General features: G+C 40.1%; 1 protein-coding gene across 1 annotated transcript; it reads left to right on the top strand.

Annotated features, from left to right (window-relative positions):
• Positions 1–237: 237 nt before the first annotated feature.
• On the top strand, positions 238–17896 carry PABPC1 (poly(A) binding protein cytoplasmic 1). The gene is made up of 15 exons (XM_053929643.1): positions 238–939; positions 4035–4228; positions 4706–4821; positions 7440–7579; positions 9350–9444; positions 9767–9904; positions 10100–10195; positions 12948–13220; positions 13396–13486; positions 14208–14318; positions 14420–14574; positions 15164–15248; positions 15723–15853; positions 16507–16600; positions 17454–17896. Exons 1-14 carry the CDS (start codon positions 747–749, stop codon positions 16597–16599), a joined length of 1911 nt encoding a protein of 636 aa, XP_053785618.1. The 5' UTR covers positions 238–746; the 3' UTR covers position 16600; positions 17454–17896.
• Positions 17897–22216: the final 4320 nt, after the last annotated feature.

Below are 22216 nucleotides of genomic sequence, written 5' to 3'. Positions count from 1 at the left end.
GGCCGCTGCGCGTGCGCAGAATCCCCATCCCTCCGGCTCAACCCCACCCCCTACCCGCAGCCGCCGCGGTCGCCACTTCTCCCTTCCTCTCTGCTTGTTCTTCCTCCCGTTTTCTTTTCCCTCCTCCCTCTCACTCCCTTTTCTCCTCCTCCGGCGCTGACGCTCACGTAGGGTCCTAGCGTCAGACGCGCTGGGCGGGGCGACTGCCGCGTGGGATATAAATAGAGGGTGCAGGAGGCGGTGCTTCCCCTTCTCCCCGGCGGTTAGTGCTGAGAGTGCGGAGTGTGTGCTCCGGGCTCGGAACACACATTTATTATTAAAAAAACCCAAAAAAAATCTAAAAAAATCCTTTAAAAAACCAAAAAAAAAATTTACAAAAAATCCGCGTCTCCCCCGCCGGAGACTTTTATTTTTTTCTTCCTTTTTATAAAATAACCCGGTGAAGCAGCCGAGACCGACCCGCCCGCGGCCCCGCAGCAGCTCCAAGGAGGAACCAAGAGACCGAGGCCTTCTCGCTGCCCGGACCGATACCGCCACCCTCGCTCCCCAGCCGCAGCCGGCAGCCAGTGGCCAGCGGCAGCGGATCGACCTCGTTCTGCGGCTGTTGAGTAGTTTTCGATTCCGGTTGATTTTTGTCCCTCTGCGCTTGCCCCCGCTCCCCTCCCCCCGGCTCCGGCCCCCGGCCCCAGCACTAGCTCTCTTACGGAAAGGTCGCGGCCTGTGGCCCTGTGGGCAGCCGTGCCGAGATGAACCCCAGCGCCCCCAGCTACCCAATGGCCTCGCTCTACGTGGGGGACCTACACCCCGACGTGACCGAGGCGATGCTCTACGAGAAGTTCAGCCCGGCCGGGCCCATCCTCTCCATCCGGGTCTGCAGGGACATGATCACCCGCCGCTCCTTGGGCTACGCGTATGTGAACTTCCAGCAGCCGGCGGACGGTGAGAGTCGGGCCCGGCGGGCGGGCGGGCGGGTGGCCATGAGGCTCAGGCGGTGGCAGGCTAGCGGGCTAGGCCGGCGGGCCGGGGTCGGGGGGCGGCGGGAGGGCATGTCACACTCACCCGGCTCTCGAGGGCCGGCGGGGAGAGGCTCCGGCTCCCAGACCCCTTTCCCCATACCCGCGGGAACACGCGCAGCAGGCAGCCGCACGCCACTTGCAAGCCTGGCCACTTCCTCCTTTGCAACCATTTTCTCGGCCTCAGCCGCTTTAAAACTTTAGGGTGATGACGCGCTGGAAGGGTTGGTGAGGTTGGGTTCTTCCACGGCGCTTCTGCCAGTAGCCGCGGGATTCTGGGGTCGAGCGCCGAACCCCCTTTTACGGTAATAGGTAGAGGCGCTCCTACCACCTGGTTCTCTTGCCCGCGCCCCCCAGCACCGGGAGGAAGTGCTATCGGCCGGTGCTCGAAAAATACCACGTGTTGAACCTTGTAACCTCACAGGCCCGAGGCCTGTGCTACTGGCCCAATCTCCTGGGAAAGCCACAGGGCCTTAGAATAAAGTTAACATGGTGACGTAGTGGAGGTCCTAAGTTTTCTGATTCCATTCGTAATAACTTGTCAGGGATCGATGTCTCTCTAAAAATGTAAATTACCAATGAGCAGTGCTTTTGGGGTTTTCCCCCAGTTCAAGCAAGGTTGGGGGAGGGCATGCGGAGGGTTACCCCGTGAAGGCCATCGTTTTCTCAGGCAATTTGGATCATTTTAATCATTTTCTTAATCAGTGTAGTTTCATACTACTGGTAATTTGTTCAGAATTTATTTTTCCTTTTCCTAAATAGCTTCTATGATTTTGAGGAGTTTTGCTTTAAAATATGGATGTAAAATGTTACTGTGAGCTCAGTGTAGACTGGATCATTATTATGTGGCATTGGAGTAGTGCAGGTTTCTTTATTTCTTTTTAAAAGTGGTCCAGAATATCCATAAATCGTGGGGAGTGATTGAGTACTGAAGAACAGATTTCGAATTAGCTTGATCTTATGGGGAAATATATTGCTAACCTTGTATTTTTATTTTGGTGTTAAACAGTTCACAAAAACACAATTTGGTAGGTAAGATATGTGACCTGATGATTGTTGCCAGGTTTTTTTCTTTATGTCTGGATCAATTGAATTGCAAGTCAGCTTCACTTGATTTTATGGCCCAGTTTTTCATCCCCCCCCCCCCCCCCAAGGCTACTTAAATACTTGTCAAGTGTTATATAAGGATTTTGTTTTTGTGGAAAAGGCTTTAAGGGTGGAATTTAAACCTTTATTTTATTAAATTCATTTAGTAGAACTTAAGTTACTTAATGATAAGCTTTTCACTAGGGAAAGTGAATATTGAGATTTGGGTATGCAGGCTGTTGAGTGACAGCCAGAAGTTGTAAAACTGCACTGCAGGTTTCCTGCCCTTTTTGCTCTTTAAGCAGTAGCTCCAAGTGTCACTCCACAGCAGTTCTTCCCAACTTTGGGCAAGATTGATCACTGAATAGAAGATGAAGTCATAGTAGGGAACACAACTTTGGGTCAGGTAATCACAATCTAAAGAGTTGATAGGAAAACCTTAACATCTAGAGACTGGAAAATGGTAACTTTTGAAAAGTGGATTTTGTTTTTTTTTAAACTTAACCATTTTAAATCCAAACCGACAACTTTCTAAATTTCTTGGGATTTGAAAAGTCGAATTTTGGCTTACCGTGGTTATAGTATTATCAGTCTATACCAGTAGAGTAGTGCTATGCCTGCTCAGAAGCAGACAGCATTTTTCCATCTTCCATTTATTTGGTTTCTTTAGGTACAAATTACTGTCCTTCCAAATAGTTTTTTCAGTGGTTTTCTTTTTTTTCTTCTTATTGCTACATGGATGGACCTGTAGAATAGTTTCTGAAAGTGACTAGTTTTCAATTTAACAGGAAGAGGTGACTCATTCAAAAGAGGCTCAAGCAAACTCAGCTAAAAAACTAGAGAGCTGACTAGGTGTGGTCAATTGATAATGAGCTGACAGCGGATTGGCATTACCTTCTAGAAAATGAGGCTTTCATTTATAAAAAGAAGTGGCCAGAAAATTTGTCCTCTCAATAACTTTGGTTACATTGGCCTGAAATTTGTGAAAGTTGGTGTAGATACTGTAGAACTTAAAATGAACTCCCCGTAAGGGAGTTTTTTTTTTATTATTATTAAGGATTTTTTTTTAAATTTAGAGTCTCAACTTCTTTAATAAATGTTTCTTTAATGGTGTAGATGTACGTAATTCTTCATAGATCTTAAAATCACTGGGTCAATTTTGAAATTTTGTAGCACTATCCAGAAATAATTGGTTAAATTATCAGTTGTTAAGTACAACAGTGACCTAAGATAAAATTGCTTTATAGGTCAAGGAAGCATTAATAGTGAATTACGAATATTGTAGATGTGGTAGTTCAGAAATTATGGGTTAACAGGGCTAAGTATGCCCAACTTAACATTAGTTTTTGAAGGCCTGATTCAAATCTCAATCAATACAGCCTTTCGTGTTTTTGATTATATGGCAATAGGAAGTTGTGCCATGAATCACTGAAATCCCCCCAAAATAATTATTTTTTAAGAAAATTGACTAATTTTTGTGTAATATTGGCAGTGATAAGCTGCCAATGTAAAGACCAATTTTGGCAAGTAATAAGGAAGAAGTTAAAATGCTTAAAAATTCATAGACTACTCTTATTCTGTGGATACTCTTCAATTGCCTAATGTCTTTTATATTGCTCATTAAGCAGATTTTATGTGAAAGGGAATCATGCTTTACATTGACTAGGAACAAAAGGGTGCTTTTATAAACATAATGGAAATAAAGGAAGAAATTGTTTTAGAAATACATTATTAGTGATGTCATCCTTTCACCAGAGGGAAGTTTGAGGTTTCTGCTGCTCTCTTTATGTGTCACACAATTTAAATCTCAACTAGTGCAAGGTAAGGTCCAACCATCTTGAAGTTAGAAGAAATAGGCCCTGGGCCCAACCACTCCTCCCACACATAATAGTTCATAAAATTAATAAGTCACTATGAAAATTGTTCTTCCTGCAGCGGAGCGTGCTTTGGACACCATGAATTTTGATGTTATAAAGGGCAAGCCAGTTCGCATCATGTGGTCTCAGCGTGATCCATCACTTCGCAAAAGTGGAGTGGGCAACATATTCATTAAAAATTTGGACAAATCTATTGATAATAAAGCACTGTATGACACATTTTCTGCTTTTGGTAACATCCTTTCATGTAAGGTAAGCAAAAATGTGACCGGGAAACATTCACAGTGTTTTAGCCACTTGCAGTTTATTCCTTAAAATGGCAACCATACTGTCTATTAATGAGTATCTTTATTTCCCAAATACCCAGGTGACTGACAAGTTATAGTTGACCCTTAACAGGCATTTGAATTCTGTGGGTTCACTTAATGTAGATGTTTTTTCTGTGGTTGAGAAACTGGGTGCAGAAGGCTGACTATGCATTGTTCTACACCATTTTATATGGGGGACTTGAACATCCACAGATTTTGGTATCTATGGGGGGTCCTAGAACCAACCCCCCCAAGGACACTGAGGGACAGCTTAAGTATTTGGGGAGTCAAAAGTTATACATGAATTTTCAAATATGAATATGTGCTGGTGTGTCAGCTCCCCTAAGTTACCCCTTGTTCTTTGAGCATTGTTTAGCAATTAATAGTAAGTAATGAAAAATTGGTACACATTTTTCCCTAGGTGGTTTGTGATGAAAATGGCTCCAAGGGTTATGGATTTGTACATTTTGAAACACAGGAAGCAGCTGAAAGAGCTATTGAAAAAATGAATGGGATGCTTCTAAATGATCGCAAAGTGTAAGTATAAATATTTAATCATACTTCAAATCTCTTTTTAATAGTTTATATCAACAAACTAATTTTATATTAACGTATTTGGGCTCTTAAAGAGATACAGTTAGGCCCTGGCTACCTGGGGTTGGGTCTACCCCCTTACACCAAAAGGTTGTGGATTCAGTTCCCATTCAGGGTACGTACCAGAAGCAACAGATAGATGTCATCCTTTCTCACAATGGTGTTTCTCTCCCTCTCTCTTCCTCTTGCTATAAATAAAGTCAATTAAAAAAAAAAAAGGAATATGCTCAGGCAAGGATTAAAAATAAAAGATACAATTAGAGTGAAAATTAATAAGCCACATCTTGGGAGAGATTTTATAATTGTCCTTTCTGTACATTCAGTGTAACATACAGATACAAGTGAATTGGTGAAATGATCAACATTCAAACCAAAAAGAGAAAATGGGTATACTGAGATATAAAGCTATTTCAAAATAAATGCATAGTTGAATAGGAATTCAGGCAGAAACTTGATCATAGTTCCAGAAGTAGCAATTAGCCCATTTTATATTTGAGAAAACTGAGGCTAAACTAACTTGCCTGTAATTAAAAGCTGGCATGATAGTTGGGCTAGGATACAAACCCAGTGGTTTAAGTTCTGAGCCCAGGGTGGCTCTTACTTGGTTATACTGCTATAATTATTCATGGACTTTAAAGTTGGTTTTTTTGTTTTTTGTTTTTTTTAACCTTTTGAAACTCCTTCATCCCCTTAAATAAAAAGCTGAATTAAACCAGAAGTCTTATGATTAAACTTTTTGAAATAAACTTGTTCTTAAAAGTGGCAAACTTAAAATAATGACATTGATAAAACATGTGTAAGACTATGTCTGCTTGTAACAATACAGATTTTATGAGCCCAAACAAATGACAAATCAAATGTTTCATCCTCGGTGTCAGTGGGGTCTGGCCAGTTTCAGCTGTGAGGTCATACTGAAATGATCTGTGAGTTCGTGTTGCTGTGTAGTGGTGGTATACAAATTGGATTTGGTTATAACTCAACTGCATCATTCTAAAGGCGTGGTTCTCTTAAACCAGCGCATCAAAGTGGTATTGTCAGTCTGCGTGGAGGAGTTGTGCACATGTTAGCTGTTTGCATTCTGTGTCAATTACACGGTGAAGGAAAGACTTGGTGAAGGAAAGACTTTGTAATAAGAGAAGTACCCAAGTCTAAGAAAACCAGCAACTCCTTAATATGAATGTTTACAAAGACTAATTCTAAGAGTACATCCTTTTTTTAAAATTTTCATTATTTTTAGAGAGGGGGAAAGGGAGAGAAGCATCGGTGTGTGAGAGAGACATCAATCGGTTGCCTCTCTCATGGCCCCAACTGGGGACCTGGCCCACAACACAGGCACGCGCCGTGACTGGGAATCTAACCCATGACCTTCGGTTCGCAGGCTGGCACTCAGTCCACTGAGCCACACCAGCCAGGGTTTAGAGTACATCTTTAAATGAAAAGTCTTCACCACCATTAGCACTGGCAGATGAAAACATAGTTTGCCTGTGTGGTGGTCTAGATTAAATAAAGACTTGATTTATTGCTGTTTTAAATATAAAATGATACTACCATTTTGGAAAACAGTCTGGCTATAAATTTAAGATTATTTATACACCATTTGAACCACTGATTTCTGCAACTCTGTCCTAAGAACAAACAATAGTTTCATAAAGTTCCAGCATTATTTGCAAAGGCAGAAAGGTTTTGTAAATAATCATGGCCACAATAGAATAATAACATGCTCCCATTGAGAACATGGAGAAGAAGCACCGCCATATGGGTGGGTGGGGGGTGATACAAGGAAATAAAACATAGGTATCTCCTTTAATGTTCTTAAACACAGAAAACAAAGATATTAAAAATGAAGCATGATTTGAGTGGGAATATAGATTTTTTTTACTTTCATGTATAAATATTCTTCAGTGACACGTGTGTACTACATTTATATTGGGGGAACACTAAATTTTTAAGCATTTCTTGGTAATTTTGCAAAGAAAATCATGCCAGGTTATTGTGTGTTAAGAGTACAGAATTAAGTTAGATTTTAAGTTAGATTGCAAACCAAGTGCAAGAGCCACTTTGAAAAGCAGAGTGAAAGCTTTTATGTCTTTTCATCGGTGTCCCACTGATCTGTAGTAATAGGTATGATTTCTTTAACCCTGGCCTGGCTGGACAGAAGGGAGAGAACTGTGTATTAAGAAAAATGGGGTTTTGCCCTGGCTGTGTAGTTCAGTGGTTAGAGTGTTGTTGCCAAATACCAAGGTTATGGGTTCAATCCCCAGTCAGGGCACATGAAATAATCAACCAATGAATACATAAGTAAGTGGAATAACAAATCAGTGTTTCTCTCTTTCTCTCTCTCTCAAAAATCAAATAAAGAAAAATATTCTTTTGTGATTGTAGTTACGAAGTTTGTTTATATTTTATTTTCATTTCTTCACTTGAGGCTCTACTTCCATCTTATAGTGTGCTCTTTATTACAGATTCTGAGTTATCTGTGACATTTACAAATTCATCAGGCTTAACTAATCTGAACTTCATAAAATAAAACCTAATTTTATAGTCCTTACATATTTTATTAGATTTGTTGGACGATTTAAGTCTCGTAAAGAACGAGAAGCAGAACTTGGAGCTAGGGCAAAAGAGTTCACCAATGTTTACATCAAGAATTTTGGAGAAGACATGGATGATGAGCGCCTTAAGGATCTCTTTGGCAAGTTTGGTAATGTGTCTGAATTAAATTTTTACACTCAAAGTTCTGAGTAATTGCTCGATGTTAGTTTTGGCTACTTACACTAAAACTAAATGAAATGAGACTTGCATGGTACTTAAAATATTTGCAGTTATGTAGAATAAACTACTGATAGTCTATTACAGTACAAAGTGATATGTAAATAGAAATCTATCCCATTTAAAGATGAATAGCATTATATTAGCACAGTAAGGTGTTACTGTAATTGGACCAGATTTAAAAGGCTTAGCTCTCTTAAATTGTGGTGGACTTACGCACAGATCCTGTCTCGTCAGAGGTGTGCATGTGACACAGCCAGCTTAGGTTGGCTGCAGTCTTTAATTATGGTACAGGAGAGCTGGCAGGCTTCAGGCTCCTGTCCGTCTCATCAGAAGCATCGTGTCTGAGCAATGTAAACTGACTTTTAAAGACAAGGCCCAGATTTTCCAAGGATACCTCCCTGGGGTGGCCTTCTGAATCCATGATGTCTTAATGACTCTTCCCTTGCATTTCAAAATAACTTCATTAAACCTCAAATTAATGAAGTGTAACCAACCTTCCAAGGGTGTCCAGCGTGCGGGCCAGATGTGGCCCAGGATGGCTATGAGAGCAGCACAACACAGAATCATAAATTTACTTAAATCTTAGATCTTTTGTTGTTGTTGCTCGTTTTCGTTAGTGTTTGTATATTTAACATGTGGCCCAAGACACATTAAATATTCCAGTGTAGCCCAGAGACACCAAAAGGTTGGGTACCCCTGGAACTTAAAGTGTACTAAATGATTTGCTTGCTCTGTACCCTTTTTTCCCTTGTGTTGAACTTTGATGGCTTTTTTTTAAGCAGTTCAAATAGTAAAGAATTAGGAAATCTGATACTTTTTTATTGCCAAGCTAACATGCCACATTGAACCCCTCTACTCCTTTAAGCAAAAAAGTTGTTATTTTGCACAAAGATGAATTGTGTAAGATTAGGAAAATTGTGACATTGTGTCTTGCATCTTATTCAAGTTTTCTTTAGTGACTGGCTTTTGTATATACATTTCATCTGTCTTTTTAATTAGAAGCTATTTCTGGAGTTGGGTTGGGTATTGTTCACCGCTTAGTATCCCAGGTGAATAATGTTGTCAGTTGACTGCCGATAGGTAAATTTGTCGGTTACATTCTCTGTGGTTTTGCATAGCAGAGCCTTAGGACTGAGGCACATTGAAAGTAACAACCTACCTGTGCCAGTGTATCTTGTGCATTCTTTATCATCAAATGTGGGGTTTTTTGCCTTTTTGCCTCACCTACCTGAGATACACTACCCACCTCAGTTAGGTGTCTTTTTCACTGGAGGGGGTGGAGGGAGGCATGTGCAGAAACAGGCCACCTCCTCCAGGTGATTCTCTGTCTTTGCAAACGTCAGACCCTGCATTCCCTTCACTACCTATTGAAATTGAGTAGGGCAGGGCATGAGGAATTCTTGTTAATTCTGACATCAAAAAACCCAAATTGTTGGGTTAAAAAAAACCCCATCTGTTTTCTACTAATACTAAGAGTAAAACTTCATTTTTTTACCGTTGTTTAAAACATACCTCCATAAATGGAAGTAGGAATGCTTGAGGGAACGGAGTATTTACTTAGTTTCTAAGTAGAAATGAAGCATCTCTGAAGAGAATATTTAGTGCCCCTGCAGGGCTTTGTTTTTGAGTGTTGAAATTGGCGATGTATAAACTAAATGTTGTGTGACATATCTTTGAGTCATTAAATAAATTTTTTTAGGGCCTGCCTTGAGTGTGAAAGTAATGACCGACGAAAATGGAAAATCCAAAGGTTTTGGATTTGTAAGCTTCGAAAGGCACGAAGATGCACAGAAAGTAAGACTTAATATACTAATTAAAGGCACTGTGGGTTTTCTGAATTTTCTAGCAAAGGGGGAGTATAAAACTAGTTTGTTCTTATGTTGAAATTTGCATGCATACCAATGGCTATTTTAGATGTTTATCTTTACATGTATTGTGTATTTTACATATTTTGAGGGTATAAATTGGGAACTTCATTGTTCCAAAACTTCAAGTTTTAGTTTTTGTGATGGTTCTTATCTTTAGCTTTCATAACCTAACATATTTTCTTCATTGTTAAAGAAGTGAACTTCCATATTTTCAAGTTAGTGATTAAAATGTTTGTGGTTTCTGTAAGGCTGTGGATGAGATGAATGGAAAGGAGCTTAATGGAAAACAAATTTACGTTGGCCGAGCTCAGAAAAAAGTGGAACGGCAGACGGAACTTAAGCGCAAATTTGAACAGATGAAGCAAGATAGGATCACCAGATACCAGGTTCATTTTTAATTGAACACGCAAAATAAAGACAGGGATGAGGAAACCTATTTTACGTTCATTTCATTTACTTCCAGGTAACTGGGGGGCTGGAGGGGAAAGGAGAAGAACATGGGATGAAACGTAGGAAGTGTGCTGGAGTGCCGCCATGTTTCTCCTGTTTTGTACAGTGTTTTGTCGTTGTTGTGTTCTTAGGGTGTTAACCTTTACGTGAAAAATCTTGACGATGGCATTGATGACGAACGTCTCCGGAAAGAGTTTTCTCCGTTTGGTACAATCACTAGTGCAAAGGTAAGCATATGATGGTTGGTTGGTTGGTTGGTTTTAAGACTCTGGAAAAATCCATGGATACAGATATTTAAATTTCACATTAACAATAAGTTTTTTTCTTACTTTGTAAACAAATAGGCATATAGGGTTTTTTTCTCCCCCACCCCCCCAAAAAACCTTTTATTTTTCTGGAAATCAAATTTTTGCTTCATTACTTCAAAAACATTGAAATTTGAAGTGGATATGTAGCCCCATGGTTTATTTTCGCAGATGGAGAATTCTGAGCTCTTTCCTGAGGAAGGCTGCAGTAGATGACTGTAACTAATTTGATCCTTAGTGATGCGCACCACTGTACACTCTATTAAACCAGTGTTTTTACTGGTTAGAGTAGACAGTTTGTTAGTGAACTATACTCGTAAACTACCGGGCTAATCTATATTTACTTACTCATTCTGGGGAGTCAAGCTCAAGCCCTGTAGCAGCAAAGAGGGGTCATTTTTCTTTTTACTTGAAATCAGAAAGTGAGAAATACAGCAGTACGATTCTATTCTAATTTCTGGAATTTTGGTTGAAGTACCTCTTTCCTAGGTGGTTTTTATGGTGTTCAAGGTCCAAGAATCCCTCTGTATGTAGTTTTGTGTGCGTGTATTTGGGGTAGGGGGGTGAAGAGGGTGGGAGAAGTGTCCAAAACTTTAGTTGTATTCTCAAAAGAGTGTGGGAAGAATTGAAACTCGGTGCTCTGGAATGACCTGTGGCTCATCCTTATGCTCAGATTCTCCTGGCAACCACCTGGACCGAGGGGGCAAGTAATGTGTGTGTTTGCCTTGTGTTTCGGCCTGTGTTTTTTCTAAGAGCACCTGGAGTGTGATAGAATTTTTTTCTTGAGTGTCTTTATCCTCAGTGTATTCCCCGAAAGTCGTTTAAACTGAATATTGTGCATCAGTTTATTTTGAATGTATGATGATGCATACATGTTTCACAAAGGAGAGTCTGTATTGAACCCTTTTTAAAAGTCCTTTGTGGATTATAATACAAAGGAGGTGGAAAACTTGGCAAGAATATTTTAGAGGAGGAGGTCATTATGTTGATGATTTAATAATGCTTGTTAAGAAAACACATTTATCAAGGCAGAAGGGAAAAAGTGAAAGGGCGACCCCTGTGGTCCTCGTTTTCAGTCTCCAAAAGGGAGTTCGGGTGGCATTCCCAGATAATTTTTCATGCTTGTCCAAACAGTTCATGTGTTTTAGAAAACAGGATCGTACCATACGTATTCTGCAGTTATCTCTACACATGCCAGTATTTCTGAAGTTCTAGGGTTGAAATTGGTTTGTAGGTAAAGAGATTCCTATTGGTCTTACCAATTTAGTAGGAAATGCTGGCATGTTTCTCATGTGTTTATTACTATTTTGCATATGTCATGTCGCATTGGTCATCTTTAATTACGTTAGACACAGTTCTATGTCAGCTCATTAGGGTTGCATATATTTTCTTCCAGTCTTTCACTGAGGACTTTAGGATCTTGTGTCATCTTGGAGTTTTCCTATAGTTTTGCATTTTACATTCAGATTGAGAATCTGTCGGGCAACTTCATTTTGTACTGTGATGTGAATAAGAGATCTAACTTAACTCTTTCCAGTTGTCCCAATGTCCATGTACTAAATAGTTCAAAGTCCATCTTTCCCCCACTATTTTTAAAATGTTAATTTTAACTTTATAAATTTCCATAGTCGCATGGGTATGTTTCCAAACTCTTTAAAATTTAGATATAATTGAGCCCAGGCTGGTGTGGCTCAGTGGATTGAGTGCCAGCCTGTGAACCAAGAGGTCACTGGTTCGATTCCCAGTCAGGGTACATGCCTGGGTTGCAGGCCAGGTCCGCAGTTGGGGGTGTGTGACAGGTAACTGATCTGTGTATCTCTTGCACATAGATGTTTCTCTCCCTCTCTTTCTCCCTTCCTTTCTCTCTAAAATAAATGAAATCTTTTGTAAAAATGTAGGTGTAATTGACTTAGAAAACATTAGTTTCAGATTCACAACACAGTGACTCAGTATTTGTGTATATTGTGATCACCATAATTGTGTTGAAAAGACTTTTAAGATCTAGCAACCTTCACATATACATTATTGTTAACTATAGTCCCTGTGTTGTATGTTTCCATTGTTCATTTTGTAGCTAGGAATTTGTACCCTTAATCCCCTTATGCAATTTTCCCATCCCTCTGGCACCCACCATGTTTTCTGTATCCATGAACTTGGGGTTGGGGGGTGTTTGTTTTCTTTTGGTTTTTTTCTCACATATAAGTGAGATTATTGGTCTGTTTTATTGCTGTCTATGAGTTTTATAAGATTCAGTTGCTCTCCCTCCCCCGACCCCCTCCTCTCTAAAGAGTAGTGAAGCGTCTTGTTAACTTGAATTGCTAGAAGAGTCCAATTTTAATTGTGGATATTTCCAGTGGTGCTAAGGGTTAAATTTAGTAGGCCTTGAATGTGTTAGATATTTAGACCTTATTGAAAATCTTAATGATATCTAACTGAATATCTTAAAAAGTTGCTATTATACCTCTATGCCTTCACTTCCTCCTTTGGCTGGGATAATAGATGTGTAGTAGCTTGCCGTTAATAATTTGGATGTTAAGGGTAAATTGTGGAAAGGATGGTGAAAGTATTAACAGGTTTAGTTATTTGAGTCAGTGGCTATAGTTGTAATACTCTCTGTTTGTGCCTCTTTCTGCCATTGCATTAACCTTGTTTAATATTTTTTTCTTTTCAATAGGTTATGATGGAGGGTGGTCGCAGCAAAGGGTTTGGTTTTGTATGTTTCTCCTCCCCTGAAGAAGCCACTAAAGCAGTTACAGAAATGAATGGTAGAATTGTGGCTACCAAGCCATTGTATGTAGCTTTAGCTCAGCGCAAAGAAGAACGCCAGGCTCACCTCACTAACCAGTATATGCAGAGAATGGCGAGTGTGAGAGCTGTGCCGAACCCCGTAATCAACCCCTACCAGCCAGCACCTCCTTCAGGTTACTTCATGGCAGCTATCCCACAGGTAGATTTTTACATTTGGTCCTATTTTGCTTTGTGCCAAAAATGGTAATATATATGAATGATTGAAATTTTTTAAATTCTTAGAGTGTGAGAACCTGCTAAATGTTTTGAAAGTATATAGCTAGTTGCATCATTTGCTTTTCTCTCTCACTGATGTGTTTGCTTGCTCTCCGTAGACTCAGAACCGTGCTGCGTACTACCCTCCTAGCCAAATTGCTCAACTAAGACCAAGTCCTCGCTGGACTGCTCAGGGTGCCAGACCTCATCGTAAGCCTTTCTTTTTTTCTTAAGGGGATGGATTATTTGGAACAAAAATATACATGAGACCAATTAGCTGTTATAGTTCAATTGTATATTAACTTGTTTTTCATAATTTAAGGTTAGTAGTATTCATTTTCGGAATCCTAGCCTTAAAAAAAAAAAGATTTGAAAAATACTTCATATTCTTGTCTTTATTGAGACACTCATTTCCATGTTGGTTTGATTTTTCTTTGTAAGTTTAAGAATGGATTCAATTTTTATTATTTTTTTAATGTTATTTCTTTCTCGAGAAGAAAGAGGGGGGCAGGGTTTGGTCTGATTTTTCCTTTTTATTTTATTTTTGTTTGGATCCAGTTCTTATTTCATGTTTGGTTGGGCAGTAGTTGTAAAAGATACTGTCCTGTGTATGAAGCTCAGGGTCCTGGCAGTTGCGGCCAGGCCTGCGTGGAACAGCGCCGTGTTGCAGGAGCACTTAGGATGAGGTTCACATGTCATGTTCAGTTATTAGTAAGTACTTACACGAATGAACGTTTGTTTATTGCTGCTCTGATCTGGTAAGTCTGGAGAAGCTAACTGCAGATGTGAGACTTAAGCTTTTTGAAATCATCTTTTACCATGTTTATATTAGGTCACTTGTAGCCTTTTGAGCAAGCCTCAGCTCTAAAATAGCATGAACATTTCACTTGAGTTTTGCCAAGTTAATGTGAGTCTGTATTTTTAAATGCAGCATTCCAAAATATGCCCGGTGCTATCCGCCCAGCCGCTCCTAGACCACCATTTAGTACTATGAGACCAACTTCTTCACAGGTTCCACGAGTCATGTCCACACAGCGTGTTGGTGAGTCTTAGCCCTGCCTGTAAACATCGGTCTCCAATTTGAAGTTGCAGAGTAAATGTACAAAAATATGTGGGGCGTTTGTTTTTCTTGTGGTTTTTTAGCTAACACATCAACTCAGACAATGGGTCCACGTCCTGCAGCTGCTGCTGCTGCAGCCGCTCCTGCTGTCCGCACCGTCCCACAGTATAAATACGCTGCGGGGGTTCGCAATCCTCAACAGCATCTTAATGCACAGCCACAAGTCACCATGCAGCAGGTATGGACTGACCGGTTTCTTCATAAACGTGATAGAACCTTGGTCGTAATCACAGAATTGACAACCGTATGATGGAGGAGAGCTTAAGCTATCAAGAACATCTTGTTAATTGTCCCATTAATTGATAGCATGTAAAAATGTGATATAGCATGTAACAACATCTCATCTGCCTTATACTGTAGGAATTAGGCGAGCATTCAGCATTTCCTATTCTGAATTTACTTGTGTGGTTTGAGAGCTTTGCTTGGCATAGCTCTAAGGAGAAAGAATAAAATCAAGTTTGTGAGATGAGGCTTACCCTTTTTTTGACCCCCTGGGACCAAAACTGTCATTGATCATAACAGAAAACTGGTTCTAAAGAGTACTCCAGGTTTTGGGGGGTTTTTTCTTAAGGGACTTATCCTGTGTGGTTATTGAGTAAATAAGTGTTAATAGCTTTCTTAGGCTGTATTTCTGATTCACTGAGCTGCTCTTTGTTTAGACTGCAGTCTTTATCACTTCACTGATTTTGCAGTGATGACTGTCATTTGTACTTGCCATTACTTCTTTCTGTACTGTAAACTTAGGAATTTTCCTGTTTTATATCTAGCCTGCTGTTCATGTACAAGGTCAGGAGCCTTTGACTGCTTCCATGTTGGCATCTGCCCCTCCTCAAGAGCAAAAGCAAATGTTGGGTAGGTACCTTTGTCTCACTTTGTCAGTTTGAGACTAGAAAACAGAAAGATACATAGACCTCCTTTGCACCTAATAACGATGCTAGGGTGGCAAGATTGCTCTGGATTGGCACGCATGATTATGATGGCACAGGTTCTGCCTAACTAAAGGCCAGGTCGCTACGGATATGTTGTTTTTGATGGATAGGGTAATAGGGTGTTGCACCCTACTTGCTGTGCACTCCCACCACGTTTTTGGAAGGAGGAGTTTGAACAATTTAATATAAACTGATACTGCCAAGAATTAATTGTTTTGGGGTAGATCTTAGTTTGTTTAATTAACAGCATTTCCATAAAAGATATATTGATAGAGTCATTATGCGTTAGCATATATTTGCTATATATAAAAGGTCCTTAATTCCCAGTTTTAACATGGTAGGTGCCCTTCAGGGGTTTTTTTTTTATTGAAGGAGTTTTTAATGTTTTTGTCCTTAGGTGAACGGCTGTTTCCTCTCATTCAAGCCATGCACCCTACTCTTGCTGGTAAAATCACTGGCATGTTGTTGGAGATTGATAATTCAGAACTTCTTCATATGCTTGAGTCTCCAGAATCTCTCCGTTCTAAAGTAATCTAACTTTATCATTTATCTAACAGTCTCTTAACTATGTATTTCAGGGCTTTTGAAGTGTTATACACAGGGTGGGGCAAAAGTAGGTTTACAGTTGTGAGTACACAAAACAGTTTATTCTTGTATTATTATTTATTAATTGTATTATTTTCCAAATGAGCGACTGCAGACCTACTCTTGACCCACCCTATATAAGCCATGCACAGTTCTGAGAGCTTTAGAAGTACTAACTGTAAGTTCTAATAATAACCTATTATTCCTATTTTTTAAGTGGGGAAATAAAGCATAGAGGGGTTGAATAATTAGCCCAAGCTCACAAAGCTAGGAAGTGGCAGAATTTGGTTTCACATCCAGTTTAATTCTAGTATCCAGGCTCTCTTAACTGCTACTTCTTTATTGGGAAAAAAGATGGTGATATTTGCTAGTATTTCTCAACTCCGGAGAGTTTTGGGTGGGAGAGAATAAGAACTATAAGAGGGTTCATAATTTGTAGAACAGTGGCGGAATGGACCCCGACAGATAAGGGTACATACAGTTAGAATGGGTTTCGGATTAAGAATTCTTTCTACTTTCACCTTTGATGGACATTTGTGTATGGTCAAGTTGAGATTCCGGTTACTCATTTTCAGAGCCCTTTATTTTTTTTTTAGGTTGATGAAGCTGTAGCTGTACTACAAGCCCACCAAGCTAAGGAGGCTGCCCAGAAAGCAGTGAACAGTGCCACCGGTGTTCCAACTGTTTAAAGTGAGTTCGCCCTTGTGTTCATTGTTTTACATTTGTTTCCCTAATCTTTTATAAGAGTTTGAGCATATTTTGAAACATAGCAAAAATTTATTTTACTATTAAATTCAAATGTGTTGCTAATTTTTCAGGTAGAAATAGAAAAGAATTAAATTTTACCTGTTACCCTGGTATTACTTGAACTTTTTAAAATTAAAGCATGATAACATTTTGTATAGTAAGTTTTATTAAATGGCCTCCAACAGGAGTTGGCCCTTTGTGTACTTAACTCTCAGGGGGCTTTCCTGGCTTACAGCTTTTCTTAGGTGGCAGCAATAACAATTGATCTTGAACCTCTGCTATTATTGCCCTTCATGACTCCCGAGAAACAGGGTAATGTAGCTGTATAACCAGGACCAGAGATTGGCAAAGCATTTCTGTCAAGAACCAGATAGGAAGTATTTTGAGCTTTGTAGGCCTTTTGTTGGCAGTAACTCACTGGTAGAATGTGAAAACAGCTATAGACAATATGTAAGCAAGTGAGTGTGGTTTAGTTCTAGTAAAACTTCACAGAAATAGGCTGCAGGCTGAATTTGGCCCACTGCTTTAATTTGCGGCTGACAAGTACTAGTATTGGTCGTCTTATCTAACTTATTTTGTTGGCTTTGCTTTTATGGAAGTATGTAACAGGCAAATTTAAGCTGTACCATGTTAATTTTGATACATTTCTGTATTGTGTTATGATTGCCATTGTAGGAATTCTTAGCACCTCTATCACTTACATAAGATTCTCTCTTTTTTAGTGATTGGAATAATTAAGATCGGGTCTCGTTGCAAGCTTGATGATTGTAATCTTTTTTCCCCCCCACATTTACAGATTGATCAGGGACCATGAAAAGAAACTTGTGCTTCACCGAAGAAAAATATCTAAACATCGAAAAACTTAAATATTATGGAAAAAAACATTGCAAAATAGAAAATAAATAAAAAAAAGGAAAGGAAACTTTGGACCTTATATACCGAGCAAATGCCAGGTCTAGCAAACATGCTAGTCCTAGATTACTTAAACAACAACAAAAAACAAAAACAAAAAAAAATAGTAAAATATAAAAACAAATTAATGTTTTATATAGACCCTGGGAAAAGAATTTTCAACAAAGTACAAAAATTTAAAACATTCCTTTCTTTAATTTTGTAATTCTTTACTGTGGAATAGCTCAGAATGTCAGTTCTGTTTTAAATAACAGAATTGATAACTGAGCAAGAAATCGTAATTTGGATTATAAAATTCTTGCTTTAATAAAAACTCCTTAAACAGTGCACAGTGATGTTATGCTACTTTATTTCTCTTGGCTTGTGTAAATAGTCGATAAGGTGGAATTAGCATAAAAACCTCTTATGACAGAGGTACTAATAATTAAGTATCAAGAGTGTCTTGGTTTTATGGAAAAGATGAGGCATAAGACAGTCCCTTTAAAGTATTTTATGTATGTAGAGTTCCTTGTGAATCCCTAAAGAAGGTGTATCTGTATTTGGTAAACGATCTTAACATTTTTTTGAGATGATGCCAGTTTATGGCTACCTTCTTAAAGTTAGTCGGTTGGGAGATAGTTAGCTTCAGCCCTTGTTTATATGGTACAAGACAGTAACAGCAGTTACTCTGTACTGAAGAGGGTGTCTTTGGTGTGATTTTTATATTGATTCAATATCAAAAAGTTAGGATTCATATTAAGGGTTTTTTTTTAAATTACTCTCACCTGAGGACATTTTTTGTTGCTTTTAAGAGAGAGGAAGGGAGAAAGAGCAACATTGATTGGTTGCCTCCCGTACACAACCTGACCAATTGGGAATCACTCCCACAACCTTTGGGTATACTGGAGGATGCTCCAGCCAGCCGAGCCACAGCAGCCACAGCCCTGTTAAGCCTTGTGTTTGAAAGGTCTTAAAGTAGTTGATTATTATGACTCATCTCAGTATACCTTATCCAGGGTATTATACTTGTGAAAAATTTATTTATCTTCACCCGAGGATATGCTTCTTAATGAGAAGGAGAGAAAGAGAAACATGGACGTGAGAAACAATCGATTGGTTGCCTCTCGTTTGCACCCCAACTGGGGACCAAACCTGCAACATAGGCATCTGCCCTGGCTGGGAATTGAACCTGTGACCTTCAGTTTACTGGATGACACTCCAAGCAAGCCACACCAGCCAGGGCTATCCCTGGCAATTTAAATGCACTTTTGAAAATGGTCTGAACACCAACTCTGTCACCTTTGGGAGCAAGTAAATCCGAATAAAACAATTTCTCCCCTGGCTGGTGTGGCTCAGTGGATTGAGTGCCGGGCTGTGAACCAAAGGGTCGCTGGTTCCATTCCCAGTCAGGGCACGTGCCTGGGTTGCAGGCTGGGTCCACTGTGGGGTGTGCATGAGAGGCAACCGCACATTGATGTTTCCCTCTCCTCCCTGCCTTCCCCTCTGAAAATAAAATCTTTTAAAACAAAGAATAACCATTCCTGTGACATTGTCCGTCTGCATGATTAAGTCTCACAAGTTCTCTGTATCTGGAATGCTTTTCACTTCTGGCTTCCTGCTTTGGCACTCAAAACCCCCCACCCCTACCCCATGGTTTAAGTCTGTGTGCCCCATAGGCCTTTGAGTGGCTGTTTGGTGTTTCATCTGCTCATAGACTTACCCTCTAAGTGCCCTGACGGTTCATTAAGATGAAGATAGTTTCTCAGTCACCGGGAATGTTTTTCCTCAATGTTTTAGGAAGGTAGAGAAGTATATATCCTGTTTTTCAAAATTTGAGTATAAAATGGTTGAAGTTTTGAGGTTTTAAAGGAGTAAACTATAGTTGGAACTACCTTAGAGGTCGTATCTGTAATCCCATAGTTTATTCTAAATCTAGGGTGGCAGGTAAGAGTATATATAGAGAGAGAGAGACAGCAGTTTTCTTCATGGGATTTCATGTGACAGGGAGATAAATCGTCTCCATCTGTTCTGCAAATACCTTTATTTCCTTAGATGAAGCAAACTTCTGACTGTTGAGCCACAAAACCAAAGTTTGTGATCTGCTGACAGGTTTCCCTTTAGGAGAAAACATACACTCAGTCCTCACTGTTTGGTTCCGTATTTGTAAACTCAACTCACAAATTTATGCTGCTGTTACTGGAAGTTTTAATGGGTGACATTCTCTTGGTACCAAATGTGTATCAGCTAACTGAAACTGCTTTTTTAGCCTAGAACTTCCCTCCATTTCCGCATTTATACTGAGATTTGCATGGTTAATACCAGCTAAAGGAATGTATCTTGTTTATGTATGCTATGTTTGATTACGTAAGTCATGTGCCACTTAACCACGGGGATACATTCTGAGAGGAGCATTGTTAGGCAATTTCTTGCGTGAACACCAGAGCGCACCTAACGCAGACCTGATGGTGCTTTTTCAAGACCGGCAGCACAGTAGGTTCACACCAGCATCACAAACACGCGAGGAGTGTGTTGTGCTGTGGTGGCATGGCGGGGACGCCACTGGGCAGTAGGGATTTTTCAGCTCCGTCGTCGTTATGTGGCACCTCCATCATATATGCGGTCTGTTACTGACTGAAATGTCAGGCAGTGCGTGACTGTTTTCCCTGCCATCAGGCTCCAGTCCTGTGCACAGCTTAACAGTGGGGGTATGTGATGGGGACACGTACTAAGTGCATCATTAAGCAGTTTGTGGGGACATCATAGTGTGCACTTACACAAACCTAGATGGGATGACCACCTGTGCCCATGGGCTGTTTGGTATAGCTGTTGCTCCGGTGCTACAGCCTGTGCAGGGTTTTACTGTGCTGAACACTGTAGGCTATTGTGATACAGTATTTGTGTATCTAAACGGGAAAAGCACAGTGAAAACACGGCATAAAAGGTAGAGTGAACACGTGTGCCATAAACGGAGCTCGCAGGACTGGAGGTTGCTGTCACTGAGTGAGTCTCAGTGAGTGAGTGTTAGGACATTACTCTAGACTCATCACTGAGCTTACTTAGCTACACTAAACTTAGGAAGTAGATTTTCCTTCAGTAATGAATTAACCTTAGCTTACTGCAACTTTTTTGTCTTAATTTTTTTTCACTTTTTCAATCTTGCAGTAATACTATGCTTGAAACTAACGTACAGCTATACAAAAATATTTTCTTTATATCCTTATTCTGTATGCTTTTTTCCTATTGATTTAATTTTTTAAAAAATTAACGTTAAAAATTAAGACACAAACATACCATTAGCCCAGGCCTGTGAGGATCATCAGTATCACTGCCTTCGACCTCTGCATCCTGCCCCCCCCCCCCCCCCCCCCAGGGAGGCCTGTCTCCCTGGGAGGTCTTCAGGGGCAGTAACACAAGTTGGAGGCGGCATCTCCTGTGATTATTGCCTTCTGGAATACCTCCTGGAGGACCTGCCTTAAGGTTGTTCCTGAGGCTGTTACTCTTAAGAAATTTGCTCGTGGTGGTTTGCTTGGTGTGTTTCTTTTTCTATTGTAAGTGTTCTTGTAAGCAATAACGCATCAGGAACATTCCTCTTTATTAACGAAAACCTTTTAGGTGTTGGGGTCCATGTTCTCAAGCTTTTTAAGGACCTTGTTGAGATCTGCAAAAGCTGCTTAGCTACCCTCTTTACTGTGAATTTTCTGGGGGGTTCTTTTTCTGCAATTCCCTTTCTCTTCAGCTATGCATTCCTATTCCAGCCCCAACCACACATAAGTCCTCAGGAACCCCCTCAAGGAGCTCCTCAATGTCATCTTCATCCACACCCAGTTAGAGTTGTTTGCCATCTCAGCCACAGGCATGATTTTTGCAGCCTCATCCTTGGCAAATTCTTTGAAGTCATGGACCAACCTTTTAGGTGTCCACACTCCTTGGTGACATCACCCCAAGCCCAAGCAAAGTTCACTATGCCGTCAGAGATGTAATTTTTTCAGGATTGCATCAGTGTCTTCAGTTGCAGCAATAAGTCTTGGCAAAGCTGGTATAACTCCTGATCCATTGGTTGGGTCAAAGAGGTAGTATTTGGAGAGAGGAATAGAATATTAACAATGTGATCACGATCACCAACAAAACAGGAATGTCCAGGAGCAAAATCTTGAAAGATGTGTTATTCTCCAAACAGCACTTCATTTCACTAGCATGGCAATTCTGGACGGCATCGCGGAAGAGGAGCCGGGTCATCCATGACTTTTTACTGCTCCTGTAGGACACGCAGCGTGTGTTTACTGATATGCTTGAGGGCCTTGGGGTTTTCATTGGTAGCCAGTAACATTGTCCCCAAACAAGACTTCTCCTGTCCTTAACAGCCTTGAAATTAAGAGTGACTAGGAAGGTGGAAAATCAGTGATGGTTGTTATTCTCCTCCTTGTGGTTGAAAGTCCTTCCAGCCATCCATTTTCGGAATAGGGAATTTTCATCTATATTGAGTGTTTGCTCGGACAAGTAATTTTCCTCTACAGCTTATCTAGAGTGTCGAACATTTTTTTGCTGCCTTCATATCAGCACTGGCAGACTCACACTCACTTTTACGTTAATGAATAACAATTCTCAAATCGTTTAAATTACCTGGAACTAGCAGTAAATTCAACATCGTTGTCAGGTCTTGCCTTTTCT

This window comes from Desmodus rotundus, chromosome 8 (genome assembly GCF_022682495.2).
Source record: "Desmodus rotundus isolate HL8 chromosome 8, HLdesRot8A.1, whole genome shotgun sequence".
Classification (NCBI taxonomy): Eukaryota; Metazoa; Chordata; class Mammalia; order Chiroptera; family Phyllostomidae; genus Desmodus; species Desmodus rotundus.
Note: the sequence above shows the minus strand (reverse complement) of the source record. Positions and strands in the feature narration are given on the sequence as shown.